Consider the following 13,785-nt stretch of genomic DNA (forward strand, 5'->3'; position numbering starts at 1 on the left):
GGGAAACATATACCATATACCTTGGCATTTTATGAACAACCACCACCCTCAGAGTGCAGTTTGCCTGAATCCAGTTGTAACTGGAACTGAACTGACTTAACAATTGGACAAATGCTCAACAATGCTATACATTTCTACAAGAGACAAATTAAGGCTAAAAAAAAAGTTTGCACAGAACACTTGAAATACAGCACAACAAATGAAACATAAACTTCAACAATGGTGCCAAAGCTCCTACTGCTCTACAGCACTGACGATTTTCAAGGTTGGCAATAGTGTTACGCCAAAGTGGTAGATTTCTGTCAATTAAGCTGTAAGGAGCCAGGAAGACAACATACTGTTATCATTCAGTTTGCATATAATGGCAGTACTGTAAGAACAATAAATTTCAGCAATTGATAATGGATGAAAATTATAGCTGTGACTGTCAAGAAACGTAGCTCTACAAGTTCACAGTTCAAAATTGGTTCATGCAGACAGTACAAGGCTAATTATAAGTTAATGGCGATTCGTTAAGCAGAAGTCACAAACAACTGTGCATCAGAAGAAAAAAAAATTAAAGAATGTCAATTCTTCGTGCCAAATTCTCAGGGGACTGAAGCAGGGAACATTTCACGAATTGGAGTAGCAGGACGCTAGTATGTGCAAGAGAAACACAATGAATGCTTTCCAATCACTCAAGAAATTATCGAAATCGAGGTGCTAGAGATTAAGAGAAATTTTTCCAATTGCATGCATAACAGAATTCAAAGCAAGGATTGGCCGGTGTGTGAGGCTGATGAAGAGGGTGGAGCTAGCTTGCACTACCACTAGCTCAGCAACTTCCTGCCACATTTGACGAAAAATTACTTACATATTAGCATCATATAATGAGTCTAAGAAAATGGCACAACTATTTGCTAGGCCATATGGGCAATGCTCATCAGACTTCATTTTATTTTGATATGCCACTAAATGCTGCTGTCAACATGAAGAGCCTTAAAAGTGTTCCTATAAAAAGTTTTGGCAATGAAAAGGCCAGAATACAGTAATGGTGAGTGTGCTAGTTGATGGAAGAAAGTTCATCCTATACATGATTATTCGCAGAATAACTGCACCAAAAGAAAAACTATTTGCAGAGCTTATCTTTAAATGCCAAGGTAAGGGATGGATGACTAATGACCTGGTACGAGAATAGTTGAACTTTGTTTGAAATAGAATATCAGACACTTTACTTCACACAAGAAAAATGCTGGTGCTGGATTCATCCAGGACACACCTCACCCACGAAGTTAAGGACCTGATATCAAAAAACAACATAGATGTGGTAATCATTCTTGGTGGCATGACCTCACAATTTTAAGTAATGAAACTTGTTGTGAGTAGCTCTTTTATGGCTCATCTGCAACAGCTTTACTGTGAGAGGCTTCTTTACGGGTTGACCACACTCTCACTCCACGGTGGAAAGTGTATTTTTTTTTTTTTTTTTTTTTTTTTTTTACTACACATCTATGCTGGATGAGAGGATTCAAATAGTGTTAATGGCTCAGAAGATGACATAATATGGGAGAGGTGCCAGGAAGGAAGACATGGCAGCAGGTTTACAAATAATAACAACAACAATGGTGATGGTGGTGATGATGACGATTATGATACCAAACAAAAAAGAAAGTGAAGGTAAAAATTAATGTAAACCATTTCTGTTTGTTTATTTTATTTCATCTTGTATCACTGAAATGTAGACAATTAATAAATGAGGTAATGTTAACTATTTTAGGCAGATACTTTCATCATCAATAAACCAGCTTGTAAATTGGATTAGTCAGAACATGACAAAAATAAAAAAAAATTCTCAAGGAGCCACTTCTAAAAAAAACAAGGGGGCTAAATATTCAGTGTTGTATTATAGTCGGGTAAATATGGTAATCGTATGTGCAATAAATTTATTTGTCTTTGCTATTTACCCTCTTCTTATGACCCCTGTTCACATCAATCTTCATGACATATATTCTACTGAAACATCCATGATGAAGACAGGCATTGCAGGTCCAGTATCTGAACAGTCAATGTAACTGTCTCAAAAATAATGTTGTTCACAAGTGACATACATGATATGTTATCATCAACTGTGTGCAGAAGGCTCACAAAGAGTGTGCCATTTTCAACAGTTTTTTGCCAGGAGATGGATTTCCTCCTCGCATAATTTATGATAGAAGTGGATTACATACACTGGAGTGCCAAAGAAACTGGTATAGGAATGTGTATTCAAATACAGAGATATGTAAACAGGCAGAACACGGCGCTGTGGTTGGCAACGCCTATATAAGACAACAAGTATCTAGCACAGTTCTTAGATCAGTTACTGCTGCTACAACAGCAGGTTATCAAGATTTAAGTGAGTCTGAATGTGCTGTTATAGTCTGCGCACAAGCGATGAGATACAGCATCTCCGAGGTAGCAATGAAGAGGAGATTTTCCAGTACGACTATTTCATGAGTGTACCATGAATATCAGGAACTAAGTAAAACATCAAATCTCTGACATCACTGCGGCTGGGGAAAGATCCTGCAAGAAAGGGACCAATGATGACAGAAGAGACTCATTCAATGTGAAAGAAGTGCAACCCTTCGGCACATTGCTGCAGATTTCAATGCTGGGCAATCAACAAGTGTAATCATGCGAACCATTCAATGAAACATCATCGATATGGGTTTTCAGAGCCAAAGGACCACCCTTGATGACTGCACGATACAAAGCTTTATGCCTCGCTTGGGTCCGTCAACACCAACATTGGACTGTTGGTGACTGGAAACATGTTGCCTGGTCGGACGAGTTTCAAATTGTATTGAGTGGATGGACATGTACAAGTATGGAGACAACCTCATGAATCCAAGGACCCTGCATGTCAGCAGGGGACTGTTCAAGTTGGAGGTGGCTCTGTAATGGCATGGGGCATGTGCATTTGAAGTGATATGGGACTCCTGATATGTCTAGACACATACTTAAGCATCCTGTCTGATCACCTGCATCCATTTATGTCCATTGTGCATTCCAATGGACTTGGGCAATTCCAGCAGGACAATGCGACACCCTACACACCCAGAATTTCTACAGAGTGGCTCCAGGAACACTCTTCTGAGTTTATACACTTCCACTGACCACCAAAGTTCCCAGACATGAACATTATTGAGCATATTTGGGATGCCTTGCAATGTGCTATTCAGAAGAGATCTCAACCTCATCATACTCTTATGGATTTATGGACAGCCCTGCAATTTCAGGGTGTCAACTCCCTCCAGCAGTCCTTCAGTTAGTCGAGTCCAGGCCACATCATGTTGCAGCACTTCTGCATTCTCGTGGGGGCCCTACACGATATTAGGGAGGTGTACCAGTTTCTTTGGCTCTTCAGTGTATATATAAACTCCAAACGAGATGTAATGTAATGCTTTCAGTTCACTTAGAAAATTCAGCAATAGCAAGACTCAAGGTAAAATAATCTTCTGGAATTGAAAGGATATGCTCCTGGTCATTACACGAAGCCTAAACAATCATAGGATAATACATCTACAGTGAAATATTTTCAAAACAATAAGCCATTCAAAATTGATGAACAAAAATGAAGAGATTGTCAACCAGAGGCAAAACTGTTATTTTACACACTGCAATAAATTAACCTTCTAGCAACTTGCCAAGATGTCAGTGGAATAACGCATGGTCACTGAGATCATCTGTGGTTTGTTAGCTGCCAATGGGTTACTGTACACTTCAGCAATATGTTCTCACATTTGTCAACAGCATCTGTCTAAGCTGTAATTAAAATTATATAAACATAGGATTGACGGTGAGATGACTTTAGGTAACACTCGATGCACTGATCTTCAATAAAACAGTTTACTTCCACAAAACAAGACCACAAATTGTTACTGGTGAGTGCTTAACAGTTTCGCTGCTGTGAACGTGTATACATGTTGTGTTATGCTATTTCCCAGGTGCTGATGCTGTATGCATGTGCCCCCCCCCCCCCCCCTCGAGTTTCCCTACAGTGTGACTGACTTCTCTATGCATCCTGAGCTACCGATCTCTCACTGCTGCAGGTGAGTTACTTCAATGCCTTTGTTAATAAAAAAGTTTTGAGTATTCATCATACAACATAAGTGCCTCCTTGCATTCTATCATTCACAAAAAGCCTCATTTCGATATCTTGAATCATTTAGGAGCTATAATGATTGGTATGACAACATGGTTAGCACTGTGCAAAGGTGTGAATGGGCATTTTGTGTGCAACTCTCCATCAGATGTAAAACCCGATAACTTGCGAATGAAATGAGATATCGTTCTGCTCTCAGTTTTAAATAAAATTTTGATATCTTATCTACATTTCATTCACTGCAATCTATGAGTTATAATCAATCACATGCAAAGCTTATGCAATGTGTTTTTTCCTCTGCAAACTCTTACAATCTTTCGCAAATGTTTTACTTACTTTGATGGGGTGCAGTTAAGTATGTTAGGTAACAAAGCGAAACTTAGTTCTTTATCGAGTGAAGATATCAGACTGTAATATGTGCTAAATTCAGGTTTTTTCACTTCATACTTTTTGAATAATTGTATGATTAGTACTTCGTATCAGCCAGAATGCCGCCTCTCAGCACAGGTACCAGCATTTGGCAAAATGCTGCCCTCACCACTGAATGCAGAGAGCACGTCTGTAGCAGTGAAAGGTTAATTACAGCTACAGTGGCTAATAATTACAATTTCGGTTGCATGGAAGTGCATCAGTAATATTTCTGAACTCTGCTTGGTCATTCACAAGATCCACTTTAATCGAACGAAGTTCAAATCGATGTCACAAGTGATTCACTGAAATATTTCAAAGTCTGAAGTAGTCTCACAGGATTGAAATCTTAAGTTCAAAATAACACAGCAAATTGCTGAAGCCTCGGAGTAAGTATCCAAAAATAATTCAAAGTTTATACAGAAGAGCCCACATTGTTGCTAACTCGAAGTTCAGGAACTACATCTCACACCAAATTCTCTAAGTTCTCTGACATTCACCTGAAATGAATTTCAGTATGCCACAAAACTTCAAGAAGTGTACAAATGACTATTGCTTCCTAGACTGACAATGGTTCCTATCCATTACAGAAGTGGTGGTGGTGGTGGTGGTGGAGGAGGATTGGGGATGGGGGTGGGTGGGTGAATTTGGCATCTACAGTGATGGCAGGATATGAACCTAAACCATACAGGATTTGGGGAAGGGAGTTAATTGGGAGACACTGTGGATTAAGTAGTGAATGTAATGGATACAAAATCTGAAACATTCTATTAAGTGGTGTGGCTAGAAGCCACGTATCTGTCATGAAAATGCTGCATTATGAAACATTTGTCTGATGTTGATGTTCCCTGGAACATGGAATTAGTGGTCTGCTTGAAAACAGTTCTGTGAGTGCACTGTCAAGCTACACTTAGTGAAGGCTTTTCAGAGACCTACTGCTTCATCCAATAGAAATGTGGGTGGCTGCATACACTGATCTGTGCAGACATCAACATGTAATTATAGCTTCTGTGTGCAGAAGCATAAATGCAATGACCAGAGAGAAATTGATCTCTGCTTCTCTGAGACAGTTTCATTGAAATTTCAGTAATAATAATATGCTCATTGCACTTAATTGTTCAGTTCCAATCCAGAGTATCCTGCAGTGCCTCTCTTGGCTTAGTATTCTGATTGAGCCTCCACTCTTCCCTTAACACACTCACACACACCACGTTTCTATCCACTCTTGCTCTCTACTCCAGAAGTTCGCATCACTGATTTCAAAAGCTAAATGTGCAATCTTCTCCTAATTGTGCCCTTGGAAGTGATGCCATCTCTTGTCAGTAAGTAGTTCTCTAGAATTAATTGGTTTGCATTTTTAAATATATTTTACTGTTATTTCTTGATTAGTTGTTCAATGTATTATTTCTCTGGTTACTTCTTGTTATTCTGAAAAGTAATCTTATATGAGTTGCTGTTAGGTAATAACATATACACAAAGTAACGTTACACACAGCTCATTCAAGGCATAAAAAGCTTCCTACAATAAGTAAGCAAAAACAGTACCAAGTCTCAAACCTGAAAAGTAATCACCTTTGCAGGTTACATTGTATCTTTTTAAAGAATGTGTCTGTTTTTTTTTTTAAGTATATTGTTTTGATTTTTGTGCTGACCACCTTTCTGGCACAGACCAGTAATTACACAATAATGACTACAGTAAATCTGACAAGGACATACAAAGTTACAACCCTTGACTTTTGTGAAAGAAATGTTCAGGTAAATATATCTAAAAACAAAGATGATGTGACTTACCAAACGAAAGCGCTGGCACGTCGATAGACACACAAACAAACACAAACATACACACAAAATTCTAGCTTTCCCAACCAACGGTTGCTTCGTCAGGAAAAAGGGAAGGAGAGGGAAAGATGAAAGGATGTGGGTTTTAAGGGAGAGGGTAAGGAGTCATTCCAATCCCGGGAGCGGAAAGACTTACCTTAGGGGGAAAAAAGGACGGGTATACACTCGCGCACACACACACACACACACCCATATCCATCCACACATATACAGACACAAGCAGACATATTCAGAGGCAAAGAGTTTGGGCATTGATGTCAGTCGAGGCGGAAGTGCAGAGGCAAAGATGTTGTTGAATGACAGGCTAATTTCAAGTTGCCGCCACTCATACCTCACCTGTCATTCAACAACATCTTTGCCTCTGCACTTCCGCCTCGACTGACATCTCTGCCCAAACTCTTTGCCTCTGAAAATGTCTGCTTGTGTCTGTATATGTGTGGATGGATATGGGTGTGTGTGCGAGTGTATACCCGTCCTTTTTCCCCCCTAAGGTAAGTCTTTCCGCTCCCGGGATTGGAATGACTCCTTACCCTCTCCCTTAAAACCCACATCCTTTCGTCTTTCCCTCTCCTTCCCTCTTTCCTGACGAAGCAACCATTGGTTGCGAAAGCTAGAATTTTGTGTGTATGTTTGTGTGTCTATCGACGTGCCAGCGCTTTCGTTTAGTAAGTCACATCATCTTTGTTTTTAGATATATTTTTCCCACGTGGAATGTTTCCCTCTATTATATTCATATGTTCAGGTAAACTACACAAAACTTCAATCATGATTGTTAAACAAATATTTTTGCCTTGATAACTTTTTTTTTTTTTAATACAGGTATGTCTCTTAATACGGGGTTCTTCAAATGGTGATGGATCAAAGGCACTATTGTGTATTTTTAATTGTGGAGCACAACTTGTACATAGAGATCAGCAACATTTGTGTTTAACAACAGTTTACTTCACATCACAGTTGTGAGCCAATTATCAGCTAACTAGTTCTGGTCTATATGAGCATATTCAGATCTGCGATCAATACAGAATTATCCACAGAAAAGATCTGAGGAAGTTTGCAAAGACCAAAATCATTTAATTTATTACTGACAACCAAACTTTATTAAACTGTTGAGTATGTTTTTCTCTAACCACTTACACATAAATATGAAATTTATAACTGTATGCCATAATGTATGGCTGCTTTCTACCACATCAGGCTCACACCCATAAAGATATAAACTAATAGTGCCACAGCCATAAAGATATAAACTAATAGTGAAATACAGCATGAAAAACTATTATTCCACAATATTTTATCAATGATAAATATAAATCACATTCTTAAAAAATTTCTCATTAATTAGGGCATTACCTTTCACGAGTTCCAGGTGCATACATGCTGTTTAGTTGATAATGAAGCATTGGATCAATACACTGAGGCGGCAATGACAATCCTGACGATCGTGGCAATGTCCCAGGTGAAAAGCCTGCATGAGGCCTGGCATATTCACTGCAATAATTAATACTGTCAATATGTAAAATGAGGAAAAATGCGTTCACAGAGATAGTATGGTCACAAAAGCCCAGGCAATACTTCTTAAATTTAAAATATATCTTAAAAAATTAAGATTTTCATTACCTAAGCCATGTCATACTGATGACTACACATAAAATTGGAAAAGTACTGTATTACGTTTTTATTTTATTTCAAGCAATTGCACTGTTTCTTTTACTCATTAGTTGTCTGATGAAGCTTATTAAAACATAATCAAAAATGTTTATTCTGACAGTTTCCCCAACTTACATGAAACTGGAAAATCCTGAGCAAAATTCAAATAATTGAAGGAATAAAAGTAACCACTCAACATGTAGTTGAGGTTTTCAGCAGCTGACAGGCATATAAGCAAGACTGAATACAGATTTGAGGTTTCAGACAATGCCCTCCAATGTTGACTAAAATACGCACATGGGGAGGGGGAGGAGGGGGATACAACAGAGGAAGAGGGATACCATGGAGATTGAAATGTGAATAAAGTGGGACGCATGGGGAATTACTTGATTGAAGACTGTCCTTAAAAGACAGCATTCAATCCACAAGCCACCTGGCTTCAACTTCTGGTAGCTCCTGTTCCATACCCACTTCCATCCCTTTCCCTGTACTTCCCACATTATTCCATTCATCTACACTCACATTTTCCTCTCTATGGTGTTCCTCTTCCTCAGTTCTCTCTCTCTACCCCCTCCTTATTCCTCCATGTCATTGTAAGCCACAAGCAGTTTCACATGTGTCACAAGCAGGGCAGGTTTCCCAGAGCCACATTCCAATCTCATTCCCTTGCTGCCTCTCCCTCTTAGCTGCTACCATCCTTTCCTCCGTGCCCCACCCTGCCTCTTTGCTCCTCTTCAAAAACCCACTTGACACAACCCCTCAGCCAAGTTGAGCTGCACTGCCAGGACATTGTTGCTTGAAGCTATGTTCTTTTTGAGACTGTCAACCACTTAACAATCAACTACATGGTGAGTGCTTATCTTTACTTGTCCCATTATTTGTATTCCCCATTACACTGCTATTGCATTTTTCGTGTTACAGTGTAATCAAGTCATATCAGTAACACCCTAATCATGCAGCACATTGCAAAAGTTGACATATATGGAAAAGTCACCTTTTATGCTAATGCAGATACCAATATCTTACACCAGCATAACTCACTCTGATCCAAACAGAGCGTTTATCACTGTATAGTGTGTCCCACTTTACATAAATGGTTAAAGGTATCATTACATGTTTCTCAACAAGAGATACGTGTGGTAAACCCACAGTTACCACTATCTTAAGCCGTCTGCCTCACTCAAGATCTGTACACTGTGCCAGCTGCATGTGCAACTTGCTGCACCAGCACACCACAGCTGTTACTCGATGCACTGAGCTAAGTCTCGCTAGCCACAGATGTGAGGATCAACACCAGAGGCTCCACCATTGACCTGCAGTGCAAATCTACAACGCTGGCTGCACACACTGACTCAAAACTAGTGCCACCAGCATCAGTTCTGTCTACACTGGTCTATATCTTGGCCGACGTGAGCCTTCCGGTTTCATTCTACACCATGCTGTGAACTATTACCTATTGTGCAGCCTTCAAGATTTGGATGTTGTTATGCTACTGACCTAATATCACCACTGGGCAGTATCATGACTGCACATTGTGCACCAATAAAAAGATTACAAAAAAACTGTGTTTGGGTCATGGCATCCGGTGACTGCAGAGTGAACTTGTTTGCGTTCCATTGCTCGAACTGTGAAAACTTGCATGCGAATTTCAGCACTTGACTGACGCTATATGACAGCGACCTTTTCCATGACCTACAGACTTTGTTTACTGAACAGTCACCAACGTTTCCTTCCTTCCTGTCACCATGGCTGAACAATCTCTTGCCCCTGTTATGCAACAACTGATGGTTCATCAAGTGGAATATCAAAAACAAATGGAGGACCTCCTAGCCAGACTACTACAACAGCCAACAATAAATCCTTCACTGTTCCCACCGTATGAGGGGAAAATCGAAAGACTGGAACTCACTGCGATAGCACTTTAAGGTATTTATGGTACGTGATGATGACGCTGCTAAATCCCTTTTCTTATCACGGATACCACCACAAACTTATCATTTGTTGTGCAATCTGGCCCCTCTGACAGAACCTGATAACCTGACATTCAACAAAATTACTCTTTGTTAAGTGCTCACTATCAAAGATACTGTCATGTGATTTCTGCTCCCCTCGAGTTTTATCAATGTCACAAGCAAGTGTCAATCTTATCAAGCTTTGCAGCTGAACTCCAGGGGCCAAGTCACCAACACAAGTTTTTTCTGCCTACCACCAAGGAATATTATGCAGAATGCACAGTCAGAGGTGTGATTGTCCATGCAGCACCTAATAAAGAGTTTCAGTTAAAAGCCTTACAGTTTGATGACCCTTTGTAAGACAAGGCTCAAATGGCTCTGAGCACTATGGGACTCAACATCTTAGGTCATAAGTCCCCTAGAACTTAGAACTACTTAAATCTAACTAACCTAAGGACATCACACACACCCATGCCCGAGGCAGGATTCGAACCTGCGACCGTAGCAGTCCCGCGGTTCCGGACTGCAGCGCCAGAACCGCTAGACCACCGCGGCCGGCTGTAAGACAAGGTGTTGCATTTAATACAGTCCTACAAGGTCACACACGTGACAGGCCACAACTTGGACACATTTGCATCTTTTGGAGTTTCCATCATGGATAGCGCAAACCTGGTCCTCAGAGAATGTTCCTTATTCACAACTGGACATGCTTTGCACTAAACTCCCCAAAATGTTTTTCTTCTGCTCTGGGAAAAGTGAAGAATTTCTAAGCTCACATTTCGCAGAAACCTACAGCACTGCCACTGCCCTTGACCGGCAGACGCCAAAGGAGTGGGACACTTCTCCGGCTGGGGAGGGGGAGCAGTGCCCATAGGAGAAGGTGTGGGAGCCGCAGGGGTGGGGGGGTGGGGGGGGGAGGAGAGGGGTCCTGGATGAGGGTAAGGAAGGGGGAGGAAGGGGTGAAGATGTAACCAAGGCGTAACTAGATGTCATGGACACAGGGTGGAGTCCTGCATATTTCTTACGGGCTTCTGTGTAGGTTAAATGATCGAGGGACTTATACTCCTGTATCTTTTTTTCCTTCTTATATACTGGGCAATCTGGTGAACGTGGAGAATGACTACCATGACAATTTACACAGACAGGAGGGGGAACACAGGGACTCCCCTCATGGAGTGGACGTCCACAATCACCACAGAGAGGGGCCTGGGAACAGCGGGAAGACATGTGTCCAAAACGCAAGCACTTGAAACACCTCATAGGAGGTGGGATGTACGGCTTCACATCACAACGATAGACCATAATCTTAACTTTCTCAGGGAGGGTATCCCCTTCAAAGGCCAGGATAAAGGCACCAGTATCAATACGATTGTCTTTAGGACCCTTCTGAACATGCCGAACAAAGTGAACACCCTGCCGTCCGAGATTGTCCTGAAGTTCCTCATCAGTTTGAAGGATGAGGTCCCTGTGAAAAATCACACCTTGTACCATATTTAGAGACTGGTGGGGGGTAATGGACACAGTTATTGTGCCAAGATGGGTACAGGCACGAAGGGCCGCAGATTGGGCAGCTGAAGCAGTTTTTATCAGCAACGAACCCGACCGCATCTTGCTCAGGGAGTCCACTTCGCCAAACTTGTCTTCAATGTGTTCCACAAAGAATAAAGGTTTGGTATTGGTGAAAGTATCTCCATCAGTCCTGGTGCAAACTAGGTAACGGGGGAAAGATTTTGCCCCTAGCCGACGGGCCTGACCCTCTTCCCAGGGGGTAGCCATGGAAGGGAAGGCCGAAGGGGCAAGAGAAGCAGCACTTGAGGAATCAGTTCCACGCAGAGAGACGGCCGCAGAAGAACGGCCAGAGTTCTGGACCCGTATGCGTTTCATTTGCATAGCGTCCGCCCTGATACCACCCACTCCTATCAGGGGCTCTCCTCACGGGCGCCACCCAGCCACAGCAAGGGCCGTCTGGCACGGCGGCCATTGCCGGGAGTTCCGATGCTCCAGGAGGACGAGCAACCACTCCAAGGCATGCATGAGGAGGTCACAGCTCAGGTATCAGTAGTGTGATCCCTGTGTGTTCAGGGGGCTCAACCAAAAGGGTACATAGCGACCCCACCACATGGGCTGGCTACCGTGCTGGCTATGCACCCTAGCATCAGACAACGACGTGAAAGAAAAGATGGAATGTACTAGGAGGGCGCACATCGGAGACACTAGGTAAGGTGCTCTTCCCCAAATGGCTCACACTACGGAGGAGAAATTTTGTAATGGAGGTCAAGCCCCAGAGGGGGACCAAGGAATGCCAAAAGGAGGAGATGATTATGCAACAAAGCCGAATTAGAAAACCAACAGAACCAGGAGGATAGCGGGGCCAACATAAGCAAGGACACCAAGAGAGGGAGAGGAGAGGGCGAGGGGAAAGGAGCAAGGAGAGGAAAGGAGGGGAAGGGAAAGGAAATGCAGCCCTGGAGAGAAAGAAGGCTGCAATGGCTCGGGGCCCCGTGCTCGCCACGCACGTATCCACAAAAGAGTTGTGGACCCCCTGGGGGGTTGTGAAGGACTATCACCAACACAGTCGCACATCGAAGCGACCGCATCCATGCCTAGGGCGGTGAACCTCAAGCAGCTCCTGGTGCTTCTGGGTAAAATTACATATTATGAAAAATTCATTCCAATGGCATCTCAATAGCTCAGTTGTAACATCACCTGGGTAAGAAGGGAGTGGTTTTTACATGGTCGGCTGCATGTGAAACAGCATTCTGGGAACTCAAACAGTACCTACTCTCAGCACCTTGTTTAGCAACATCCCAAACTGGAAAGCAGATAGTGGTGGGGAGCAATGCATCATATCCTGGGATGCGGCCAGCCTCACTCACTAGGAGTATGATCGTTCAGAGCATCCCACAGCTTAAGCTTCAAAAACCTTCATTTCTGCAGAAATGAAATACTCTCAAATTGAGAAGAAAACACTGGCAATTACATTCGCTTTCAAGAAATTTCGTGTCTTTCATTATGGCACCAAGTTCCACATGGTAACAGACCATAAGCCATCGATCTCGTTCAACCCAACAGCTCATGTCCCAGATCATACTGCTCATTGTCTAAAGCGCTTGGCACTGTACTTCTCAAGATATACCAATGAAATCCACTTCAGAAGGACATCCCAGCACACAAATGTGGACACACTTTCTCACCTATGAGGCACAACAAGTGATGGACAACTTTCCCATTACAGGAGCCCACATGCATGCTACCACAGAGGCAACACTATTCTCAAACAAATTCGCACCTACGTCTTGAGAAGGTGCCCTGAGCAATGGGCTAAGCAACAATCTACTCTTCTTCGGCATTACTAAGGGCAGTGGCACCTTTTGCTTTTGCCCTACAACAACACATCTTACAGCTGCTGCATCAGGGGCATTGGGGAACTTCCAACACCAAGCTGCCTGCCTGGAGTGAATATTGGCCAGGCATCGACCAAGACATGGAGAACCTCATCTGTCAATACACTAAATATGTTGAACGAAAGACAGCCACATCGCAAGTTTTTTCCCCCTGATTTTTGCATGCCCATTGCTGAACAACATGGGTCTCATCATCACTGATGCTATTTCCAGGTTCCCATATACACTGAAGCACCAAAGAAACTGGTATAGGCATGTGTATCAGAATATGGCACTGCGGTCAGCAACGCCTATATAAGACAACAAGTTCTGGCGCAGTTCTTAGATAGGTTACTGCTGCTATAATGGCAGGTTATGAAGATTTAAGCGAGTTTGAACACGGTGTTATGGTCGGTGCATGAGCAATGGG

General features: G+C 42.3%; 1 protein-coding gene across 1 annotated transcript in view; it reads right to left on the reverse strand.

The window, feature by feature from the left end:
- The window catches only part of LOC126184794 (arginine-glutamic acid dipeptide repeats protein-like), a 186,906-nt gene that overhangs the window by 39,355 nt on the left and 133,766 nt on the right, over nt 1–13,785 (reverse strand). Inside the window, exon 18 of the mRNA XM_049927373.1 lies at nt 7,724–7,861. Within this exon, the coding sequence (XP_049783330.1) occupies nt 7,724–7,861 (138 nt within the window). The remainder of the gene's footprint in view (nt 1–7,723; nt 7,862–13,785) is intronic.

The sequence above is a fragment of the Schistocerca cancellata genome, chromosome 4 (genome assembly GCF_023864275.1).
Source record: "Schistocerca cancellata isolate TAMUIC-IGC-003103 chromosome 4, iqSchCanc2.1, whole genome shotgun sequence".
Lineage (NCBI taxonomy): Eukaryota > Metazoa > Arthropoda > Insecta > Orthoptera > Acrididae > Schistocerca > Schistocerca cancellata.